The sequence below is a fragment of the Pelobates fuscus genome, chromosome 8 (assembly GCF_036172605.1).
Source record: "Pelobates fuscus isolate aPelFus1 chromosome 8, aPelFus1.pri, whole genome shotgun sequence".
Classification (NCBI taxonomy): Eukaryota; Metazoa; Chordata; class Amphibia; order Anura; family Pelobatidae; genus Pelobates; species Pelobates fuscus.
In genome coordinates, this window is record NC_086324.1 from 50100139 (window position 1) to 50127086 (window position 26948).

Below are 26948 nucleotides of genomic sequence, written 5' to 3' on the forward strand. Positions count from 1 at the left end.
GGGGGAATGGCAGACAAACACTTGTACTATCACCACTGCAATGGTCTGTAGTGGTTATGATACTTAGAATGTCCCTTTAAAACAAGTCAAAGCAAATCTTACATAACTAGAAGAGGAATAAATCCATTGTGAAGGAACTCGTGCAAAATATAATTATAAAAGAGAGAAAAAAACTACAATCAATTCTGACAAGATTTTGCAGTAAACAATAGATTATAACGTGCAATAGTGCAATTTCTTCTTTGATGCTCCAACATTGCAAATCTCAGTACAAAAGTCCACAGAATTTTACAGACACCTCTCTGTTAGTCTAACTAGACGTTTGTCTTGAGTTCCCGTTTTTATTGGTGGTTTGAGTAGCAGGGGCTTTGGTCTTTCTGGGACGACGGAGTTTTTGATCCCAGCGCTGAAAAAGAATAAAAGGTCACATCAGTGCATGAATTCATGTATTTAATCTATTCAATAACTCTGGTATTATCAGCAAACACTCATAACATGTGTATACGTGTAGTTATAATCCATATTTCATGATTCTAACATTTGTTAGTTTTTTTTTTAAATGTACCTGATGTTTTGTATATGCCTTCTTAAAAGCAGAGAAATATGTTGTCTCTGTGCTAATAGTAAATAATATTAATAATATTACTGTAATAAATAGAAAACTGCTCAGTAACCCAATATGGCCATATATTTATATATAAGATAAGGAAAATACAGAGAATCTTTGGGAATAAGTGGATATACCTTAAATATCCTTTTTCTCTCTCTTTTGAGATCTTAACCTTGATATACGGTTCCTTAAAAGTATAAACACAAAGAATATATCATAGTATAACACTGTAAGGTATATTTTCAAGTATGTATATAAGATTATTCCCACTCACACTTTAAAGAGCCAAAATGTTTTAGCTCAGTTCATGCGCTTATAGGGTCCGTAAAGGCGACCCTCTCCCTTCTTGGGCGGCTTTTGTTCTTCCTTTTTCCAATCTAGGACATAAAGTGCATATAGTGTAGTACCTTTGGTAAATGGCTTATATAAGTGTAATTCAGAATGGGGTACTCACAAAACCAGAGCCTTCAACTTGTGAGTACCCCATTCTGAATTACACTTATATAAGCCATTTACCAAAGGTACTACACTATATGCACTTTATGTCCTAGATTGGAAAAAGGAAGAACAAAAGCCGCCCAAGAAGGGAGAGGGTCGCCTTTACGGACCCTATAAGCGCATGAACTGAGCTAAAACATTTTGGCTCTTTAAAGTGTGAGTGGGAATAATCTTATATACATACTTGAAAATATACCTTACAGTGTTATACTATGATATATTCTTTGTGTTTATACTTTTAAGGAACCGTATATCAAGGTTAAGATCTCAAAAGAGAGAGAAAAAGGATATTTAAGGTATATCCACTTATTCCCAAAGATTCTCTGTATTTTCCTTATCTTATATATAAATATAGCGCTTCACCATTTCCCTAGATTGTATTCCTTGGTGTTAAGATAAGATTTTGGTGTTTAAGCAGCTACAATTGTATGATATTGTAACCAATTGGTGTATATTGTGATTCTCCAAATTAGCGCTGGTACATCCACCCATCTTTTGATTACCCAATATGGCCATATGGTAAAACGGAATCCATATATTTGTCTCCAAAGAGGTAATTTAAGTAGCGTTGTAAAATTAAATTATATTTTTTGTCTGTGTGTGCTGTTCCTGTGTTTTGTACGTCTGTGGGTGTCTTGCACACCACTTGGTATACTATTTGTAAAGAAAAGAGATTACAAGTACAAGGACAAGGTTTCCTACGTCTTCCATGGTTAAATAATTAGCCCCGGGATAAGCAACCTTTGGCACTCCAGATGTTGTGGACTACATCCCCCATAATGCTCTTACACCCATAATGCTGGCAAAGCATTATGGGAGGTGTAGTCCAAAACATCTGGAGTGCCGAATAACTAGCCTATAACCAAACAGATGATAAATGGCTACATTTAAGGGATGTTCCCCATATATAGAAAGGAGAACTGGTAAATTTATAAATGTTACATTGTACTAGTACTACATCTGCATCTCAAAGATATTCCAGTGATTCAGTGAGGCGGGTTACCTCGACGCTCCTTTTAGGCCTCAATTTAATAAGCCTTACAAATTATTCAATACTGTTAGAAAAACATTTCAAATTATTTATTTACAGAATTTACCAATAAAGTCAATGGGAATTTTGGTAGATAAATCATTTGGGAAAAAAATTCCAACAGTATTGAATAATTTGGAAAGCTTATTGATTAGAGGCCAAAGTGTTCTAAGTATTTATTTACTCCTTTGTTCAGAGAATAGAGGGTAGAATGGTGTCCTTAAAGTGAAAGGTGGCTGACACTGTCGCCCCTTTAGCTGAGAAGCCTTTATAATGATACGAGTTTGTCCTTTTCTGTAATTTATAATCATTCTTGGAGACTAGTCAGACATGGACAAAAAATATCACACGCAGAACATGTTTGAGAGAGTTGAGTAAATGTGAATACAAGTTAATGCAATCAGAATCCTTCAGACTGGGGCATAACTGGTTTTATAAGTATTGCATGTGGTATGCAGTGCATTCTACATTCATTGCCATAATATTATTATTTATTATTTTATTATTTATATAGCGCCATCAAATTCCGTGGCGCTGTACATATCCAACACCATTTTAAATACTGCCCTTAGGGGGTGCGAGGCCGGACCGCTGGCGGGATCAGACGTGCTCTGTCTGAGCTCCCGCTCCAGGGCCGAAAATTCGGTGCTAACTGGGGGCCAAATCCACCCAGCAACACACTCCGGCGACCAAATAGATCCCCAGCTGCTGGGGTACGCGGGGATACCTCCAAAGACCCTACCAGGCACCAACGGTGACCCGACAGAGGCCCGAAGCGTGAGGAGCTTGAGCCAGGCTGAGACGGCCGCTCTCCCGGGTCTCCAGCCGCTCCCCCCTGGGCTCCCCCCCCACTGGCACTACCCCACCTCTGGACCGGGGGGTTATCCCGGTCTACACGGACGTCCACCTATGCGCCAATCTGGGCATAAAAGAGCCACCCAGCCATGACATACCTACCGAGCAGCACCCCTCAAGATGGCCGCCGCACGCAAGCCATGTGCGCGACCTGCCAGCATAATGGAGCTGATCGAGAAGGAGACCATCTGACCACCAGCACAGCCTACCCCAGGGCTGACCACACTGAGACCGGCAGCAGCGAAAATGAAGAGAGCGGGAACAAAGCGGAGGAGCAAGCAACCTCTCCCACCTGCACAAGCCAGTCCACAGATGAAGAGAGAGGCAGTTAGACCCAGACGCAGTCGTGCTCCAGGACCTGTAACCGGCTTCCATTATCAGCAAGTACCAGAGATCGCATGGGGAACAGGGTGGCCCACGGAAAGAACCCTCCTAATGAACACTCTCCCTGGCTATAGGATCACCACCTGCCGGGTATAAGCTGAAAAGACAGCACGCTGCAACCTGTCAGCCACAGGGACTAGGGCTATACAAGCTCTTCAGCTCATTTTAACAAGCGGTATTTTTCGAATACTCTCTCTTATTTAAGTTAACCATAGAGAGCTAGCTTACATGAGTGCCATGCGGCTGTGGCCATTATGGGCTCAATTATAATAAGATGAAACCAAGTTTACACGTAGCCACAGCCTTAAGAATTACCCATAATGTTGTCAACATGTGATGTTTAGACGTGTTAACATAATGCTATCATAAACTTTCACATGTCTAGCTGGCCATGCAAGCTACAAACCTGAACGTATACCTTGTTAGATAAATCTTTTTTTTTGACAGCTTCTGTTCCGATCGATAGGTATTAGCAATGACTGAATAGCTTAAGTAACTATCTACTTAACCAAGCCTGCCTAAAATATAAAATTGTGCCTGTTATTCCTATGCCCCGCATGTTAAGAAAAGAAATGCCTGAGGACTGCTTTCGGGGCACCTCAGACCTGCATGTACCACTCTTATGCACTGAAAAATAAAGAATTAAAAAAAAAAAATACTGCCCTTAGGGTTGGTTAAAGTGATAATCTCACTGGCTTGATACTAATATAAAATATGTTGTGATCATACCTTAACTTTTTTAGCTAGACGATCCCTCCATTTTTCAGCAAGAGACCCTTCCACCAAGAGAAGCCTGCGTTAGATATGAGAGAACAAATACACTTGATTAAAGCAATATGAGTAATTTACCAGTTTTTCTGGTAAAGATGTACAGCCTATCAATTCACACCTAAATCAAACTGGATATTTAAAGAATGTAAATAAGAAGATACTGCGTCACAAAATGGGACTTTTTCTTTAACACTGAGACATGTTCCAAAATTGGGAAAACACAAGAGACTTGTTGTTTTAGATTTTTAATGTTTTGCAGAGTGACCCATATTGATTGCATGCATGTAGAGTTTGAAACTTGATAAGTTTTAGTTTGTTGTAGTATTTAATCACAGCACTTTTGCACATTACAACAAATAAATCTTAACCCCTTCAGGACGGAGTCAATAGTACACATTCTGATCAAAACAAAACGTAAACAAAAACTGGAATTTGCGCTATATGTCTGTTCACCCGTAATTCACCTCTTTCATATTAAATGCACCCACACTTATTATCTTACTGTCTAACTGATTAATTATCTGCTATTTAGGAGTAAAATCACTTTGTTTTTTTTTTTTTTTGTTTTTTATTCTTTATTTTTCTTGTGCATGCAGTTTCCAAACAGGCTTATAGCGCCACGACAGCGAGTACAAGCTACATATTGGTTTACAATATCATGGCAGAGTTATCAGCACATTTTAAGTTTTGTAAAATAACACGCTTAAGGTACATGAAGTGAGATAGCGGCACATTGTATACAGTTTAAAAGTCAAGAGTAATGCAGATGTGTACTTAGGTCTGCCCACCCCTCTCGATTTAGTTGCTCATAGCTATGCTGCTTTAGAGTAGTGACCTACACAGTCTCCCTACACACTTAATGTGAAGAGAGATCTGATTTTTAAACATCCTTTATTGCACAGTCTGTTAAATTATAATTTCGTAGCTACTGCTCTGGGATTAGCTGGCTAGAGCCAGCAAGAGCCTCTTGTGTGTAAATAAAGTTCAGTTAACAGAACAGGAGATAAACACTTCTGAAAGTAAACACACTGTGCTGTAAGACTGAAAATTAAATTTTTTTTTTTTTTAAATTTTCCGTGTAGGTTTTTTCAGTCACAGCCGCGGAAGGTGTGCCTAGAGCTGCATAAACAGAAACAAAAGTGATCAAACTTCTAAATGGCAGAGAATTGAGCAGTAAGTCTGCATGATCTATGCACCAAAACTGCTTTATTAAAACTAAAGTTGTTAAGGTGACTATAGAGTCCCTTTAAGAACGTAACTGGAAGCATTCCATCTTAATCATGCCAAGTGCCTTGCCATTAATCTATTTGTGCTGTAGAACCTATGAGTAACAGTTGATGTTTAAATCTCTCCTATGATGTAATCATATAGCTTGAAAGTAATGTTTTAGATTCTGACATTGTCTCCGTTTCCGGCTATTAATCTTTTACTAACTGATTCTACATACCTGGTTCAGCATGAGGACACTAGAATAATTGTACCAGTTTAAGTAAAGACACACTCCCTCATAGAAAGATGCTTCTGTTTTGGCTGAACTCTAATTCACCTACTTCTTTACCCAACCTGGCTTTCAAATCCATATGAATGTGTACGTAAATCAAACAATGTCACGGGTAGCCTATTGGTGTCATATGTTAATGTGGACTACACAGTCTGTGCTCCGTTTCCCGTCACATAAAATATTGGTAAATGTGAATTGTCATTTAATCTGTTGATTATAGCGAGTCATCATATTTATAGATGTACACCTATTTGACTTGGTTTTATGCCTTCCGATTTAAATGCAATGATGAGCAAACATCATGATATTATAGCTGTTGAGGCTAAAAATATCATTACTAACCATGTGATTCACTAAAGGAAGAATCATTGACAATTCAAATTGAATTCTAGATTTCTTCCAAAATAGTGATCTGTGAAAAATCTCCAAGTTAGCCATTTTTCCAGTTTCCTTACGTTGGCCTTAAATTTTAAGTTCATTTTGATTTCCCAATAATTCTCATTTTAGTGAGTAACCCAGCGTGTAGCAGGTTTTTGAGCAGGGTTATTTTTCCTAAATACACTCAATATAAGGTTGTGAGGATTTTAAAATCAGTGCTGTAAGAACTGATAGAATGATTAGTTCAAATGAGTGTATTGATAAAACTACTGGTACCGGAGACCATTAGTGATTGGTAGACGTGTGCACGGTGTCTATGTGGTGTTTCGGTTCGAATTTTGTTTTAGGAAAAACAATTCAGACTAACCAAAATGATGTGAAAATGCACCTATTAGTGTATTAAAAAATATATACATTATATAAATATTATTTATATATTTTGCAGTACACCAATAAGCGCTTTTGCATGCCATTTGGTTCACAGATTAGGTCAGAAGTAACAAATAGAGAGAAAAATAGGAGCAGCAGTAGAAATATAAATCTATATTTATCAAATACATAATACATAAATATCATTTATATAATGTGTCACTCTATTAGTCACTTCTCCCTTGACCTGTGAACCAAATGGCATGAGAAAGAAACCTATCAGTGTACTGCAACATATATCATCATTTTTCCCATTAATCAACTCTTTTTTTGGCGCCAGAGATAGAACTCTGAATCACAAAATAAATGAAACAGCTCACCCAGTCCCCATTTCATTTGTTTCATGATTCGGTTATTTGGCGATTCAGAGTTACGGAATTCGGACGTCTCGCTGAACCCCAAACATTTACACAAGTCACAATTCATTGGAACTGAATGCACAAGTCTAATGATTGGTATGAACATCCCTGTCGAAAAGGATCTGTTTAACACACACAGTTGTTGCCTGGTAAACTTGTACTCAGTGAGTTAGTTAAAGGGTATATAATTTGTGTAGATTATGAATTTGCAATGCTGATATGGATTTAACAGTGATATATATATCTATCAACCTGACTTCAAACTGATGAGTTAAAAGAAAAACTATAGGGTCAGGAACACAAACATGTATTCCTGACCCTATAGTGATAAAATCCCTATCTAGCCCTCCTACCCCCTTAAATATAGTAAGATCTTAACTTTATTCCAGTCTACTGGTGCTGGTTTTCTGCCTCCTGGGCTCATATCACATCACGTCATGAAAAGTTGTGGTCTCAGCCAATCACAATGCTTTCCCATAGGAAAGCATTGGATTGACTGACATTGCCAAGGAGATGAGGCAGGGGGTGGAATCAAAAGCCACCCTGGCCAATCAGCATCTCCTCATAGATATGTATTGAATCAATGCATCTTGAGAGGAAAGTTCAGTGTCTCTATGCAAAGGTTGGAGAAACTGAATTGCAGTACTGCACAGTGTGCAGCACTGTCACAGGAAGCACCTCTAGTTGCCATCTGAGGAGTGGCCAGTGGAGGTATCCCTAGGCTGTAATGTAAACACTGCATTTTCCCTGAAAAGAAATTGTTTACTGCAAAAAGCCTGCAGGGACTGACTATACTCACCAGAACAAATGCAATAAGCTGTAGTTGTTCTGGTGATTACAGTGTCCCTTTAACGTTACTTTATATCTATTAAAATGCTGTCTTACCTGGTACGCTCTTTGTCTTCATAGCCCATGATTATATATTCCTCGTTGACTACCAGCTGTGGGCACATGCAGCCAGAGTTGGCATACAATGTCACTGTATCTTTAGGAATATTCACTAATGACGATTTCAGAATCTCCTTCACTTCTACGGCAGCAGTGACATCATGGCATTTTACTTTGACCTCCTTAACTTTTGCTCGAATTACTTGACATAAATAAAGTATGAACATGAATTAGTCATAACAACATTATAAAGTCAAGATATATAACTACAGAAAAAAAATGTACAAATTAGCACGTACAACTATATCAAAGTAATTACTTGGGAAAGCAACATTAAACTTTCAGCTAGCTTCCCAGAAAACCCTACTGTTTAGATGTCATTAGATTAATTTAATTGCATTTATTTAATCAACCTTGTACGGACAAAAGGATCGGATGACTTTCTGATTAATGGAAGCTAAGGCTGTAAGACACTGCAGGTAGAGACCTATATATATTGCAAACTCAATAGCAGTATAATAGTTCACTTGGGCTATATGTTAGTATGATTTGAATACATTAACTGGGTAATTAAACTTCTTAAAAGCTTTGTACGTGGAATGTATTTAATGGCAATAAAAATGATGGTCTGTCCTAAAAGGCGCGGTGGGTGGGCTGCGTTAGATCACAAAGTTGTGACTCCTTGTTTGCTCGTTTGACCTGAAATAACATAATTAGCACTTTATTCATCTACTGCAGTTTTTTCAGAGATAAAAGGCAAAAGGACAAATCCATAGATATAATCCTGTTGAGAAAAAGAAAATCTATGTTATGCTTTGATACTTACCATAATTGTAATTATTCTTGATGTATGTCTTTTGAGACGCTTTCATGGGTTTACACTTACAATGCTCTGGAGAAAAGAGAACATCGGAAAAAGAGGTTATGGGGTACAAATGAACAATAACACTATTCTGCACTATAAGGCAACCACAATAGTGGTCGTAAATTAATTATATCGCTAGGCTTTTGGGGTTTTTTAAACCACCCCATTCCTGCCTGAAAAAGAAAAGACATTGAGTTGGCATAAGATATCCTTTATTAGTGCTCTCGTAGCAATGCCGTGTGAACCATAGAATATACAGGACTGATTTAAGATTTACATTTTGCTGCCTCTAGTCCTTGTTCCATAAATGGATCCTGTTCTAGATCACTGATCTAAATGTTACGATGTATTTCAGGTTGAAAAGAAACAACATCTATCAAGTTCAATCTTTCAAACATCAATGTTTCAAAGCAGTCTATCCCTTTGAAGATATTTCTACTTGGGGGGGGGAGGGGGGGGGGGTTAGATTCCTTTTCGAATGTGACAATCTGAGTATAAAAATACTTTGCCATTACTTTCGAAGAAATATCCAGTGCTTGAGTCTCAATAATTTTTTATTCTTCAGTTTCTGTTAGTATTTTTTACATTTATATCAAGTTATCACGTTACTTTTGTCTAATTGAAACATTAAATTATATATTTTTTCTTGCTGTTTTTCATAATTAGGATCCTGCATTCCCTTTATTATTGGCAGAGCCGGTGCTTCCATTAGACAACTTCGGATGTGGCCTAGTGCTTTAATTCACAGGGGGTGCCTGCCGTGGGTGGCTAGCTGTACTGACTACCCAGGCAGACCCAAAGATGGATGGCAACTGAAAGGATGGCAGCATATAGTGTGTGTGTGTGTGTGTGTGAATGTCTGACTCCTTATGTGTTTATATGGGAATATCAAGTGCAGTGTGTGTGTGTGTGTGTGTGTGCGTGTGTGTGTGTGTGTGTGTGTGTGTGAATGTCTGACTCCTTATGTGTTTATATGGGAATGTCAAGTGCAGTGTCTGTATCATTGTGTGAATATGTGATGTGTGTTTCTGTGTTAGCTTGTCTCTTTATGTGTCTAGGGCAAAAGGAAAGGGGAAAAACAAGTATGTAAACAGGGTTATTGGAGAGGTTTACCAGCTAAATTGAGGGGAGGTAGGAAGAGGGGGTAAGTTTCATGTAAAAAGGATAAATTAGGGGTTTTAGATGGGGAGAGGGGGTACATTTCAGGTAAATGAGGGGTTCTAGATTGGGAGAGGTTTTAATTGCAGGGCAATGTGAGGATCTAGTTTGGGGAGAGAAGACTTTAATTGGCATAGGAAATTAGAATCTATATTGAGTAGGGAGCATGGTTAATGTAGTAATGGACAGTACGGGACAATCATCAGGTGTGAGGATGTAAATAAAAACAAGAACAGTGAGTATACGGTAGCTGCGATGTGATATTACCCGAGCCTCGACATCAGTATGGAGCTTCATGGAGCTGCGCAGTCAATGCACATCATGATCCCAGCAGCTCCCTACTGAACCCCAGACTTGTATGGGTGGGGCATTGCGATGTCACACCATGGGCACAGTTAGCTATTTTTCTTTTACCTGTGGCAGCAAAATTCCTTAGAGAAGCCCTGAATATTGGTGTTGCACATGTTCCAAAAACCCATAAAGTTCTTATTGTGGATAGGTACTCAAACCACACACATATTTATGGTTGAGTCTTACCTCTGCTTTATACAAAGGCAAAAAAACTGATTTTATTTTTCTTGAAACCAAACCTCTATTATAGACTTTCCTATTTCTTGTCTATCACTTTTAATATAAAGCATAATACTTTGAAATATGCAGAGAAAATTTAAATGCAACTAAATTGTTCATATTGAAAATATAAGAAAATGTGCAATGCTCTCTCCTTCTGCCGGTCAGCCGGTTTCAGGACCCTCCAGGCCGGTGCCCCCTGAGGTAGACCCACACACATACTGACATACATACACACTTACATAAATACAGACACATACATGCATACTGACATACATACAGACACATACATACAGACATACAAACATACATACTGACACACACACATACACACATACTGACACATACAGACATATACATACAGACATACACACTCATACATACATACATACATACTGACATACACACATACTGACATGCATACTGACATAAAGATATACGGACTGTCATACTGACATACCCACATACATACATACATACATTCTGATTTACACACATACATACAGACACCAGCATACATACTGACATACATCCATACAAACTATCACACACACATACATACAGACACATACATACATACTGACATACATATTGACATACATGCATGCATACATACATACATACTGACATACATACAGACATACACGCATACATACATACTGACATACGAACAGACATACACACATACATACATACTGACATACATACATACATGCTGACATACATACTGACATACACACATATACACATACATACTGACACATACATACATACTGACATACACACATACATACTGACATAAATACAGACATACATACTGACATACACACATACATACAGACACCTACATACAGACATACAGACATACAGACATACATACATACATACATACATACACATTGACATACACACATACATACAGACACATACATACAGACACATACATACTGACATACACACATACATACAGATACATAGATACATACAGATACAGACATACATACTGACATACATACTGACATACATACAGACATACACACATACTGACATGCACACTGACATAAAGATATACGTACTGTCATACTGTCATACCCACATACATACATACATTCTGATTTACACACATACATACAGACACCAGCATACATACTGACATACATCCATAGAAACTGTCACACACACATACATATAGACACATACATACATACTGACATACATATTGACATACATGCATACATACATACATACTGACATACATACAGACATACACACATGCACACTGACATATATACATACTGGCATATATACATACTGATATACATACAGACATACACACATACATACTGACATACATACACACATACATACATACATACATACATACTGACATACATACAGACATGCTGACATACATACTGACAGACACATACATACATACTGACATACACACATACATACTGACATAGATACAGACATACATACTGACATACACACATACATACAGACACATACATACAGACATACATACTGACATACACACATACATACAGACACATACATACAGACATACAGACATACATACAGACACATACATACATACTGACATACACACATACATACAGACACATACATACTGACATACACACATACATACAGATACATACATACATACAGATACATACAAAAATACTGACATACATACAGACACACATCTCGTTTTTTTTAGCCACCCTCTTACCTTTTTGGTACAGGATGGTGGCTGGAGCTGATGGGAGATCTCAACTCTGCCTCCTCCTTCTTGTGTGGAGTGAGCTGGAAGGAAGTGACTGGCCGTCACTTCCTCCCAGCAGCACTTGCGGTGCGGCTTACATTTTTTTACACGGTGCGCTGTGGCCGTGTAATAGCACGACCGGGCCCCCTGAAGATATAGGGCCCATTGGGTGGCCCTAAATGCTTGGGTCACTCGATGGGCCCTATCAGCGTGCGGGCCCTGGGCCGCCGCTACACATGGCGGCCGGGCCCCACAGGATCACCTGGCCCGTGACAACCATCACCACTGTCAACCCCTGATGGCAGCCCTGAAGCAAGGAACTGAACACTCTTAATAAGGTGAGCATAATACTTACTATTAGTTTTAAGTTTACAAGTACAATACTACACATTGGTTGCTTCTCTTCTTATACCCCTTTTGGAGGAGACTTTGCCGTGCAAGTGGTGTGTTGCTACCCTAAGAGCAAAAAGGTTTACTTTACGGAGCCAATATTTTATAGGCTTCGGAACATGTGAGTTTTTCCAGCTTCTTTCTACATAATTGATTGCTATTTTAGACTATCTGCACTATTTTGTCCCTTTTTCTTTTCTCATTTTATGTAATCTCAAGTTCGTTACAATACTGTACTTGAGGGGTAAGTTGAAGAAACACCTATAAAGGTTAGATTTGTAAACTGCTCCACTAATAGGTATTTTTATACCATATTTTGGCTTAACAACATACAGTTTAATTAAGGGGTGACAGTTGGGCAGTATTACTCAGACATTACACAAACGTTGCGCAGTCACAAAGAGAAAATAAAATTTTTCATTTTGCATTCATGTTATAACTACATTAACAAAAATGAAAAACAGTATGTTCCTATAATGTTGTTAATTCAATATACTATGTCAGCTAAAACGAAGGATAAATATGTACAAAAAACTGTTTACTTAGGGGTAAACAACTAGCGCATGTTCCTGCTTTTGGGGCACAAACAATGGACCTATCCACTTAGATGCATTTAAATATTAGTCACTTTTTATAATTGTTATTAATGTTCACTCACCAAGTTAGCATTATAGGAAAACTTTAAACAAATGCACAAAACATCACTATAAATTAGATAAACATCAACAAAGTTTATTTTCTATTTGATTTTTTTTGTAACTTGCCAGGACTTCTTAAAATGTCCCATTTAAGCGCAGTTAGTTGCTCATTGAAATTCATTCAATGTTTACAGCATGTCTGTAGCATTGTCTCTATAGACAGTCTGCCAGAATTTCAACATGACTTTAACTCTTTTAGTGACAGACGCATCATCAACAGAGCGTACAAACCCCTTTTCACTACAGGGAACTAAAAAAACGAAATACGTGGATTTTTAATCTAACAGACCTTGTCATAGAATTATCAGTAAAGAAATATATCTAAACAATTCTAAGAGTAACGTGGGGCCCACAGACAAAAGGCCTAACTCTACTTGAATTTGTACCAAGGTCATCGTAAAGGGCCCCGGTTTGCTCAAGCTTTGATAACATAGGTCAGGGTTATTCAATAAAGTGACAATTTCAAGTGAATTCAAAATGGATTTCAAATTCAAGGTAAACATAGCCCAACTGGAAACATTCTCTATGTCAGCTATAATTCCATTTCGGCTACTTTGGCCATAAATTTTAAATATGTTTTGAATTAATACTTTAGTGAATAACCCTAAAATGCCTTTTTTAGTTTCTAGCACAAATTAGAAAGAATTATTTTTAGTGCAGAGAAAACCAAATAATAGATTCCCAGTAGTATGATTTCCCAGCCTTAAAGAGGGACTGTCTCTTCTCCAGAGATTATATAATTGAATAAAACCATAAAAATCTCCTATAACTGGTAATAATTTTTTTTAATAAATGCTCCATTTTCTTTCCAAATCTATATAACCAATTTAGAAAATAACATCACAATTCAGTACGATCCAGGCACAGCCAAGGCACACAATGCAAATGAGGTAAGCAGAAACAATTGTTTAATCTATCCTCTTCCAAAATGAATGTCCAATGGCAGAAAAGATGGAGTGTCCAAGTTCCAGTATAGATGCAAGGATTTCTTAATTTAATGGGCTTATTTTAGTTCTCATGAAAACATATTTGCTAAATAAAGGGACTAAACTAACATTTTATTATTAAGAATCCTGGAAAATGGCAGTTCCCCTTTAAAGAATGACTGTTAACCACTTTGTAAGGATTATGCTGTTTTAATCAGCTGAAGAACGGTGCTTTGAAGCTGCAGCCCATCCTGCCCATTATGCCAGTGACTTTGGCGGCAATTGCTCCCGCCCCACTCTAACCAGCCCTTCCCGGACGTCTATACAACTGATTTAAAAAAAATTGCTGTTGGATTTGCAGTGCTTGCACGTTGGTGATCAAACATAAAATGTATATAACATATACTTGAACAAAAACACTTTGTAACAACAAACAAGATACATTTCTGCCTTCAGCTACTTCTACGTAACATTCTATGCCAGTAAAGATGGCAGCCCCCAGCAATTCAAGTTGGCATTTGTGTGGACTGGTGTGAGAAGACATAAACCGTGTTATGAATATCATTACACTTCGTATAAGCTAGTATGAAACCTTGCTTTATGAGAACAGGAATAATTTCTGAGAATATTATTGATGTGTTTCTCAGAAAACTGTATACTCACACAGAATCAGGCGTTACACTACAAATCATAAGGCAGACTGTTGGTTCAAATATATCTGGGCACGGTTCACACAAGTTTGCATGCCAAATGACCAAAAATGGGTACAATCATGTTTAACCTGCGAAAGTGCAGGAATGAATGAACAAAGACACCATTATAAAAGAAAAAAAAAATTTACTTTGGAATTAAACTGTTGCCTTGGTTTTCTGCTGGTCTGCATTTCAGACCACTTCCTTTCCCCAACAGGAAAATTGCTGGGCTAATGTTTAGTAAAACGTCATTTGAATAATATCTCAAAGCTGCTCTGTTTTCACCTCGTAGCAACTTGAGCTGACAATACGTCTTCTATTGTCTTAGTAATTAATTTGGATTGATGAAGTCTAGAGCTGTCATCAGCAGCAAAGCTACACATCTAATTAGGGTTTGCTTAATATTAAACTGGGAATTTTACGTTATTGAAGTGAACAGGTGAACATCCATTTTCCTCCCTACCACTGGATACTGGATAATGTCCCCCCACCCATTTAACAAGGTAAAAAAAAAGTACAATATAAAGAGCGATCACTGTAGAAACCAACAGGATAGCTTTCAAAAGAGCACTTTGCATAACTACTGCACCTAATTCTCCTTGGTAAAACTACCCCTTAATACAACTTAATTCATACATTTTAACTTAAACACTAGCATCAACTTGCTTAAATATCTAAATCTAATCATTACATTATTACATACCATCTATTTTTTAGTTATTGACGTATATTTAAAGGGACACTATAGTCACCAAAACAAATTTAGCTTAATGATGCAGTTTTGATGTGTAGATCATGCCGCTGCAGTCTTACTCAATTCTCTGCCATTTCGAAGTTAAATCACTTTGTTTATACAGCCCTAGTCACACCTCCCTGCATGTGACTTACACAGCCTTCCTAAACACTTCCTGTTAAGAGTCATCTAATGTTTACACTTCCTGTATTACAAATACTGTTTAAATCAAATTGCATTATCTCCTGCTCTGTTAATAGCTTTCTAGACCCTGCAGGAGCCTCTTGTATGTAATTAAAGTTGAATTTACAGAGCAGGAAATAAAAACTTTTAAAGTAAGTTACAACTGATTGAAAGGGAAATCATTTATTTTTATGCAGGCTGTGTGAGTCACAGTCAGTGGAGGTGTGGCGATGCCTGCATAAACAGAGACTTCAGGGGCATGATCTGTACACGAAAACTGCTTCATTAAGCTTAGGTTGTTTTGATGACTATAGTGTCACTTTAAGATTTTGAATAAATCTGCCCATTTCTGACAGCCATCGTTTACACACTGTTGGTCAGATTGTCAGTTCTCTGACCCAATTCTCACTATTTTCTAACTGCCCATTGCTTTCAGAATTGCATGTTAGAAAATGCGGCATGCAAAAAAACAGAACTTTTTTTTCTATTGAAAATGTTTTCAAGTCGTGCAAAAAAATTGCACATGGCACATACACCACTTAGACTGATCTCCTTCCCCTCCCCTCAAAGAGATATGGGACACAGCCTTGTTCATGCATGATCCTGATTGCTGCACACAGCAGGTTCACAAAGCTATAAACCAGGCTATGTATTTCTCGATAACAACTGCAGCATGCCTGCTAGTTTAAAGAGCAGATCTATGGACAACTGCTGGGGATAAACAGCCTATGCCATAACGAGAATATGATAAGACCACATACATTGGATTATTAAGCTCCTGAGTGGTGAAGACTCTTATTGGTGATGGAGGGATCTGATCAAGCTGCTGTCAGCTTCTCTAAGCTTGCTGTTTTAGAGCTTTTGGAATTTAAGTATTTTTTTCTACTACTTAGTGTCTTCCTAATGTAATCTCACTAAGATGATCTTGTAACCTAGACATGGACCCCTTGCTCACTACGCCTAGATGGTAAATGTCACACCGCGCTAATGAGGCTCACCAATGCCGAAACAATCATCTGGGGTTGCTGTATTACTTTTCGGAGTTGGACTGAGCTATAGGGTAGGATCAGTCTGATATGCAAACAGTTTAGGTTCTCTCTGTAATGGCACAAGTTGAGCTAAAACTAGCTTTAGAACCAGCTCACCAAAGGGCAAGCTAATTGAGTTGTTGCCCATTTGTCTTCTGCTCTGTTTCGGTAAATATTTTTTATTCATTTTAATATTCTTAATACATAATGCATTGAAAATAATATGGGCTATTTCTACTTCATTGAGTCTCAGTATATAATCAAGAAGGCAGGAGAAAGGCTGGCGCGCCCGATAGGCTGATTAGGCGACCGCCTAGGGCACTACTTAAGAGGGGGCACCGGCAGCATCTTAACTGCTGGTTTGGGCTGCCCCTCTATGTGGGTCAAATTGCGTTTGGCATCTTGCAGGTGATGGTACCGGGCGCTAGGGAGCACTTACATGGCTGTAGAGTAGCATCCTCAGCCAGCCAGGATGACAGAGCTGCCCCCCCTCCTACACACCTCCAAAGCCACAGTGCACGGGCACATCATACAATCACTCCGCCCCTTCCCCTACACTCAGAGTCAAGTGGTCGGGACTACAGCGGGGGCGGAACTTAAAGAAAATGAAGGCAGCCAGGCCTGGACTGGGACCCACGGAGAGAACATATTAAATAAAGGCAAGTGGGGGACTCCATGGTGTGTGTGTGTGTGTCAGTGTCAGTCTGTTTAAGTGAGTGTGTGTGTATTCTTGGATCAGTGTGTATGTGTGTGTCTGTGTGCTTGGATCAGTGTGTATGTGTGTGTATGTGTGCTTGGATCAGTGCGTATGTGTGTATGTGTGTGTGTGCTTGGATCAGTATGTATGTGTGTGTCTGTGTGCTTGGGTCAGTGTGTGTGTATGTGTGTGTGTGTGTGTGTGTGTGTGTGTGTGTGTGTGTGTGTGTGTGCTTGGATCAGTGTGTATATGTGTGTGTGTCAGTCTGTTTCAATCAGTGTGTATGTATGCTTGGATCAGTGAGCATGTGTGTGTGTGTCAGTGTCAGCCTGTTTCAATCAGTGTGTGTATGCTTGGATCAGTGTGTGTGTGTGTGTGCTTGGATCAGTGTGTGTGTCTGCTTGGATGTGTGTGTGTGCGCGTGTGTGTGTTTGGACCAGAGTTTGTCTCTGCTTGGATCAGTGTGTGTGTATGCTTGGATCAGTGTTTATGTGTGTGTGTGTGCTTGGATCAGTGTGTGTGCTTGGGTCAGTGTGTGTGTGACTGCTTGGGACAGTGTGTGTATAGATTAGTGTGTGTGTGTGTGTGTGTGTGCTTGGGTCTTTGTGTGTCTGCTTGGGTCAGTATGTGTGCGTGCTTGGGTCAGTGTGTGTGTCTGTGTGCTTGGATCAGTGCATGTATGCTTGGATCAGTGTGTGTGTGTGTGTGTGTGTGTGTGCTTGGATCAGTGTGTATGTGTGTGTGTCGATGTCAGCCTGTTTCAATCAGTGTGTGTGTATGCTTGGATCAGTGTGTTTGTGTGCTTGGATCCGTGTGTGTGTGTGTGTGCTTGGATAAGTGTGTGTGTGTGTGTGTGTGTGCGCATGTGTGTGTGCTTGGATCAGAGTGTGTCTCTGCTTGGATCAGTGTGTTTATGCTTGGATCAGTGTTTATGTGTGTGTGTGCTTAGGTCAGTGTGTGTCTGCTTGGATCAGTGTGTGTGTCTGCTTGAGTCAGTGTGTGTGTGTGTGTGTGTGTGTGTGCTTGGGTCAGTGTGTGTGGCTGCTTGGGTCAGTGTGTGTGTTTAGATGAGTGTGTGTGTGTGCGTGCTTGGGTCTTTGTCTGCTTGGGTCAGTGCGTGTGTGTGTATGTCTGTGCTTGGGTCAGTGTTTGTGTGTGTATCTGCTTCGGTCTGTTTGTGTGTCTGAATCAGTGTGGGTGTCTGATTGGGTAAAGTGTATGTGCCTGCTTGGATAAAGTGTGTGTGTCTGCTTGGATCTGTGTTTGTGTCTGCTTGGGTCTGTGTGTGTGTGTGTTTGCGTCTGCAAGGGTCAGTGTGTGTGTGTCAATCTGCATCAGTCAGTGTGTGTGTATATGCTTGGGCCAGTGCATGTGTGTGTATGTTAGTCTACAAGAGGAGGTGTATGACTGCTTGAGGCAGTGTGTGTGTCACTCTGGGTGAGTCAGTGAATTTGTGTTTGATTGTGTGTGAATTGGTCTCTGATTATAATTGTGTGGACCATTGCGTGTGAATAAGTCAATGCGTGTGAGTGTTTGTGTGTGTGTGTGTGTGTGTATATGTATGTATGCATCTTTCGGTGATTGCATTTGGGCAAAAAGGATCATTTTAAATTTTTTTATTAACTTTATTAGGAACCACAACAGTAACATTTCGACCCCCAAAAGGTCTTTGTCAGCTTGACAAAGACCTTTTGGGGTTGAAACGTTGCCGTTGTGGTTCCTAATAAAGTACCTGTCTTGAACCAAGGAGTGCCTGGACCTCTATTACTTTATTAATTTTTGGAAATCTGGTGTTTGATTCCGGTTTAGCAAGCACCCTGGCTCAGATTTATGGGAATGAGTGCAGTTCCACACACACTACTAAAAATATATCAGACAGTGTCTGAAATGTTGCAAGATATAATCTTTAAAATAAAATGTATTATTTACCAATATTTTAATAATGTATGAAGTGATAACTATATAACTTAAATAGTGAAACTTTGCATAATTTTATTTGCTCTGAATCCGTGAGCAGCAATCTATACCCAAATTGTTGTTATGTCATAAGATTAGGTGCTAGTTACACATTCCAGGTTCACAATATATGTTATGTTAATTTTGTTTAAACAAAAAGTGAACGGATTAGACAAATATTAACACACAATACGACTACAAATAATTAGCGATTCAAGCAAAAAAAAAAAAGATATTAAAAATAATAAGAGTTTATTACAATTCCTAAAGGGACTTGAGTATTTATTTTTGGTTATGTATTTTTAATAGCATGAATATATTATGCAATTAAAACATATACACTGTTCCAAGTGACAGCAAAGATAACGAGGTCAAAATATTTGTCAGTAATTACGGAGATTACTTACAAAATATTGATTTTCAAGTTGGTTTGCTACCTACCACCTCTAATGCAGTTGAATGATTGAGAATAACTTGTATTTGGGGCTACAGGTTCTGCAGTCAAGTAGGTATTTGGGTAAATCAACAAGTCCTAGGCCTATGTCTGCAGCAGAGAATTATATTTACTATCATAACTGAATTTGTATTACAATTAGTTCTAGGTTCCTTGCTCATTGCACTCTGCCTGCAGACCATTTATAATGCATTTGTAATTTTCTACCATTTGAAGTCATCCGACATGTTGTACACACTATACAATTCATGGGGCAAGGAATTTGCAGTAAATGGGCACCTGTCCACCCTTGTTTGCCAGAACACGAGGCTGAAAAACTTATGCTGAACTGTTGGGTTCTACAGAATATACCTCTAATAACAAAGTTTGTTTTTTTTGTATAAAAAACAATATATCACTAAAGCTTTCTTACAATGTCATTTTAAATGGTGGGGAAGCTTTGCTCACAAGCTCAAAGTTAGAGGTTTCTAATATAGTGTGCTCTGACATATGCTTAAATAAAAAAATAAAAAAAAACATTAGCAATATTAATAAGACAAATGATCTTACCACTTGCTGCTCCACCACAATTTCCATTGTTTGAGTCCATTGGAAAGTCGGGCATTGATTCTGAAAATAGATACAGTTGTTTCATTGTATATTATATTTCTCCCCTTGGTTGTATTGCTAAGGCCACTGTACAATCTTAAGTAAACACACACTGACTATAATGCTAATAACCCGCAGGGTACCACAGGGATGAATAAAGTTGTGGAGTACATGACTTTGATGAGGATAAGAAGCTACTGAAAAATACTGAGCAGCCTCTATGAAAGAAATGTTTAATTTTCAAACTGATCTTGCAGCACAGTGTGGTTGATTTAGAGGTTATTATAACCAGCTATGTTTATTAAAATGTATCCCCACACAGGAGGCTGCAGGCTCATGCAGGCAATTAATAGAGCTGGATATAAGACCTTCTAAATGAAACACGCTTTGCAATGAGAGAATTTCAAAAATTGGACCACTTTTTCAGGAAGTGTGTAGAGGGAATATGTGAGTCTCAGCTAGGGGAAGTGTGACTAGTGCTGCATAAATAAAGTAATGTAACTCTTAAATGGAAGATAATTGTGCAATAAGGCTGCTGGGGCATGATCTATACACTATAACCACGTCAATAATCTGAAGTTGTTTTATATTTACATTTTATAAAAATGTCCTAAAAAGTAAATGCAATTATTGAAACTATGTATTAATGAAAGTATTAGGTGAAACAGTGCCCATTACTGGTGTTTGTTACAATAAAATGAATTTCAATAAGCTAAATCATCCAGCTGGAAGATTGGCTCAATTTGTTTTGGCCTAAGTCACGCAATTTGGTTGTTAATTCATTGTCTTGCTTTTCTGGGATATCAAAGAAAATAAATAAAATTGGCAAAACAAAAAATGTCTTAATAAGCATACAATGTTTTATGGTGGCAGCTCTGAAAATGCCAGTATACACGTACTTGTGCATGCCAAGCGTTGGCAGGCTTCTTAACAGAATGTGGGCTTGTACATTGTGCATGTTATGTAGCTTCCTTTCTTAGCCTTGGCACACTGCCGCCCAGAAAATGCCAACGCTGACATGCCTCATTTTAAGCCTAGAATGTTGTGTTAACCACACACAAGGATTTGTTCAATGCCTTATAGCCAAGTGCCAAACCTGCTATATTGGAAATAATAACCCTATCATCACCTCCAGCCTTTCTCAGTTCAGTGTTTATCTCATGGTTATTAGCTGTTCAGATAAACTTGTTAGTTCTACTCACTAGCATGTTTGTACAAGTTCCTATCAAGTTCATCTGAAAGACAGAATCAACATTAAAGACAGTCGTGACTCAGTTCTACAAAGTTAGACAGAACATGTGAAGCTAGTGAACTTAACATTTTATTACCACTACATTCTCACCATAGCTGATAACTTACACTCAATATCTAAATGACACATAAAGCAACTTTGCCTACCTTGGAATTAGATACATTTTTGAGAACTATACTTCCGTTAAAGGGGAAATGTCACTTCACTGTTAAATGAGCACTATAGAGTCAGGAACACAAACATGTATTCCTGACCCTTTAGGGTTAACACCACCATCTAGCCCCCCTGCCTCCCTAAATATTGTAAAATCTTACTTGTATTCAAGTCTGCAGCTTATTACTTTGTCCCTGTTTCCTTTAGACCTGCCCACTGCCTGCTGACATCAGCAGAAGTGGTAGCCTGATCCAATCACAATGCTTCCCCATAGGATTGGCTGAGACTGACAAGGAGGCAGATCAGGGGCAGAGCCAGCACAATTCGAACACAGCCCTGGCCAATCAGCATCTCCTCATAGAGATGAATTGAATCAATGAATCTCTATGAGGAAAGTTCAGTGTCTGCATGCAGAGGGAGGAGACACTGAATGTTTGGATGCATTTTAGGCAGCCATGACCCAGGAAGGATCTCTAACAGCCATCTGAGGAGTGGCCAGTGAAGTTATCCCTAGGCTGTAATGTAAACACTGCATTTTCTCTGAAAAGACAGTGTTTACAGCAAAAAGCCTGAAGGGAATGATTCTACAAAAAAAAAACTACATTAATTGTAGATATCCAAACAATTGTATCTAGCTTTGTTCTAGAAATGTGTCTCCGACTTGGCTCCCTATTTGTCACTAGTATAAGCACCTTAATTTACTGTCATTGAATATAGTATCAGTAGGTGGGGACAGAAACAATGTTTCTCATTTTACCAAAAAGACAATATATGGCCTGGCTTAACTGGGTTGTGATGTCAATTTCTACATTTAAATATACATTTAAAAGAAAATAAAGCATGATATGAAAAAGGTCAAAACAAATTGCATGTGATTTTCAGTCTTTTATTGTATGGTGTCGTTTCAGAGACGGGATGGTTTCCCTTTAATCCTTGTTAAGCATAGAAGGCTCGTTGGGCATCATGCAGTTCCAATACTAACATTAAAGGGTAACTGGTCACAGACATGGTCACAGTTTTGGGCCGGGGCCTAGTTCCAACCCATGTGACTCTGTTCAAGGCTGCTTAATGTTAATTTTGTGTCAAAATGATGTCTGTTGTCAGCCTGCACTGCCTGCTAGCAACAGATATTATCAGTTTGTACATATGCAGGAAGCACGCCTGCAACGGGAAGACTGGATATCCCCTCCCTCATTTCAGCCATCCCATCCTCCCTATAGTCCTTATTGAGTGGGGTTTTTGTTTTCTAATGCCCTCCCTCTGATGTCCACTCCCACTCTCTCCCTCCCCTCCCTAGTTTAGAGCACAAGCATGCGCAGTAAGCAGGTGAGAACAATCCCATTATATGCATCTCTGTGAGAAGCATTTGATTGGACCGCAGAGAGGGAGGAGTGAAGTTAGATGGTGCGTGGAGCTTCACCCAGCGCTGGACTCCAGAAAAGTTTTTTCTTCTTTTACAAGGATTTTTTTTTTAATTAAGGGAGGGTTGGGGGGGAGGGGTCATGTAAATAAAAAAAATATAGCTATAAATAAAAATATATATAAAGGGTTTGACTAACCCTTTAAATTTTATATAATCCTATCATTTATGCTACTAAGGAAACATCATAAAGAATTGATTGGAACAATCAAATATGGTAATGTTTTTTGGATTGTGGGGCAGAAGGAGTGAGTGTGATGTAGGATTATCAGACCCACCATGATTTCTGGACATATACTGCTTGGACATGCTGATGGGCCATACATGAAAAGAGCTGTCCGTGAGTATACATAATTCATATGCTTCAAGTGAAAAACCAGTTGAATCGAAAAAATAAATAAATCATAAATCAACTGCGGTGATTAGGTTTCATGTGTTTCTACCTAAAATCATAAGACATTTTTGAAATGCATTAGTTCCCTTAAGGCGAGTACAGGTTTAACTAAACATGTGGCAAAAAAATTGACAAATTCACATGGACCACATGACATGGGGAACCTAAAGAGGCACGCATCAAAAAATTCAGACTGGCAAGAGTCCATCTATCCCTGAAAGAAGCTGTCTAAGGAGGACTTTCGTGGTACTCAATAATAACAATAAAGATGTTTTAAGTATGAGTGGTTTGAGACTGTAAATTACATTCATATTTTATTATATTAGAGACCAAGGTTTTGGAACATTCTACCCCAGACCTAAATGTACCATTATTCACCATGATTGGAGAGAAATCTCAGTTATTCAGTGTGAGTTATCAGCATTTCAAAGTAAATTTAAAGTTAATTTTGCATTTTAATTTACGTTCCCATTGTATTCACTCTGAATTCACAACAATTGACACTTTGACAAATAGGTCTGACGACTGACTAGTGCAGATCAGCATTTCCTGTCCCGCCTGCAGTCACAGGTTGGTTTGATTTGTGAGTCAATATATTTAAATTTAGAATACACAGTAACTCTATTTCCTATCTTATGTGTAAACTGATTGAAAAATATAATTTCCTGCTAACTTGAAGCCACACTCGTGGATTTCCAATTATCTTTAATTTAATAATATTAGTTTTCTACACAAAATGTTCTTTAAAAAAAAAAAATCTGAATTCAACCCTGGTAGTGCCAGGTGAATGAGAACCACAACAAGTTGCTCATCACTTTAGCATGTAGTTTGTAGTGTGTAATCACTATGGCATTGCAGAGGCTAAGTCTAATGGCATCCACAGGTCCAGAGGTTTTACTGCAATGATTTTGTATAAATAGAAGCAGTGGTTTAGCCATGTAGTTGCTACCAGTGTCAGTTATTAACCCTTACTCTAACACACTATTTTTTTTACAGACTTCTGAAATATTAGTTCAATAAATAAATAATTAACAAAACAATTGCATGAGTGATTTAACAAATGCATAATAAATTACAATTAAATAGTTAAGTCAAGTTTTAACAAGAAGGGGATGTTAAAAATGGAGGATTCCCAAAGGGTTAAAATAGCTAAAATAGCTTATACATGTACTCACAAAGGCTTCTATCTGAGCCAAAGTGTGGAGCTTGTTCTGTAACTAGCAACATATTTGTCACAATGTAATGTCCTATTCAATATCTAGCCAAGTAAACGCTTTCACTGCATTCAAAGAAAACACCGACTCATGCAAACAAAAGCCTCTTGGCTGACACTGTATATCAAGCTAAATAGCTCATCACAAGTAATTATGCAAAAGAAACTCTGCCAAACTATACACAATGTAGAAAAAAATGCTTTTTAAGTTTTAGATAAAAGCTTGGAAAAAATAATAAAGAACAACATTGTAGCATCCACTTGTTGACCTTCTTGTCCAATTAATTATTTCTTAGGGTAGAGCACAGAGGGAAAAGTGATATGTTGTTCATACAATGTAGCTAATATATTTACATACACAGTGTAATGCTACATTAAATAAAAAAAACATACATTGTAACTACAGCAGCAAAAGATGACATCCCCAATTTATACAGTACAAGTCATATCTACAGGTCACACCATTGGCTAAAGCATGTACATTCTGCAGAACACCTTGAGATGACTATTCAACATCAATCTTCCTGGACCCAGGTCACAATTCCCACCAAATATGAACACTAAAAGTTGACATATAAACATCCTCAGGTCAAAGCATACTAGTTAATAAATGACATTGTAAATATTCCCATGTACCTACCAGTTCCCTGGTCAACGGTTATGATGGCTTCAGGGGAGATGCAAACTCCTCGGTCATAGACTGGTAGCTCCTCACAAGCCAAGCTGTCTGGCCAGGTGTGTCCATATTTGAACAAAATCGGCTCACAGCCCGTCCTGGCCCTCTCGCAAACCGATTTACATGGCTTTATAGGCTCATGTTGAAAGTCGATGGTACAAATGGGTGCATACATTGCACAAAGGAAGAAAAGCAGGTCCTTGCTACAGTCAATGGCCAGCAAGCCTTCAAACTGCTCAATAGCGAGGACGGCATTGGCTTGGGTGCTGTGGTGGAGATGGTTGGGCATTTTAGTCATGTTCCAAGGCATTGACTGACACATGGGAATTCTCACTGGTTCGCAAGATGCCCCTTGTGCCCTGGGTAGGGCGATCAAGAACATCCCAAGAGCCACCACTAGAAGATGTGACTCGAACTTCTCAGAAGGATACATCTTCAGGGTGTTACTGTATCAAACTGTGTCTACACCCTTCTAGACTCTCAGGAAAAAAAGGAAAACTTTGAAACTGAACTTAAACTTCTCAAAACCAGAAAAACACAACTCACACAAAGCTGAATTTTAAACTTGCCTTTGCGGTCATTCTTTGGTCTATTCTCAAGCTATCAACTCCACTTGGAACAGATATAGCTGGATATTAAGCTACTGGTCCTGTATGGTGTTTAAAACCATTGGACTATTCTGTGTGAATCTTAAGAACACTTGATTAAATGTTCAATAAAAGAAAAAAAAAATGTAATTTTTAAGTTAAGTCCATGAGATTGCCCAGTCACCTCTACTAGAACTACTGCCAAAGGTTTCTTCTCCTGATCTTGCTTCTACGGCAGATATTTGAAATAAATGACTCAGACAGTCCTTGTCCTCTTTTTACTTCTAAGTACTCAGACAGCACAGAGAACCCCTCCTCTCATTCCTCTTCAGTCCACCCCTCTGTCTGTGATGGGGGCGGGAGAGGGATTGAATTTTCTCCTCTCCAGAATCTACATTCAGCAAACTTCCCAGATAACACTTAGACTTCCAAAAGGAAAAAAAAAAAACTGCAAATAAATCAAACACTGCTGTGTTTGGGAAATGGATCTTTCAGGGATAATCAGATGTATATGTTACTGTAAACTAAAAGGCATTAGGGAAGTCCTCTTCTGCTTACATATAACTGCTGGGATCTAAATACGCTGTGTATAAAGCAGACCAGCACAGTGACACATGCAGTTAACTCTTAAATAAATACACCTGTCTGTATAATGAAGCTTGCTTTTTTTTTTTTTTCTTTTTTTTGAGATGTATATATATATATATATATATATATATATATTTTAATTATTTAAAAAAAATACTATTTATTTTAATTTTATTTATTTATTTTATTGTGTGTCGGATCTGCTTTAAATATTTTTTATGGCACAATCTAGTTACATTAAACTAGAAATAGA

The 26948-nt window shown here is 38.3% G+C and overlaps 1 protein-coding gene across 2 annotated transcripts; it reads right to left on the minus strand.

The window, feature by feature from the left end:
- Positions 1 to 126: 126 nt before the first annotated feature.
- Positions 127 to 26394, minus strand: FRZB (frizzled related protein). Of its 2 annotated transcripts, XM_063429798.1 has the most exons (6): positions 25485 to 26391; positions 20374 to 20433; positions 8530 to 8595; positions 7701 to 7905; positions 4107 to 4170; positions 127 to 406 (listed from the first exon to the last, which is right to left on the minus strand). In XM_063429798.1, exons 1-6 carry the CDS (start codon positions 25951 to 25953, stop codon positions 311 to 313), a joined length of 960 nt encoding a protein of 319 aa, XP_063285868.1. In that variant the 5' UTR covers positions 25954 to 26391; the 3' UTR covers positions 127 to 310. The 2 variants fall into 2 exon arrangements, with proteins under 2 accessions (XP_063285868.1, XP_063285869.1); XM_063429799.1 differs by lacking the exon at positions 20374 to 20433 and having other exon boundaries at positions 25485 to 26394.
- Between the last annotated feature and the right edge of the window lie 554 nt (positions 26395 to 26948).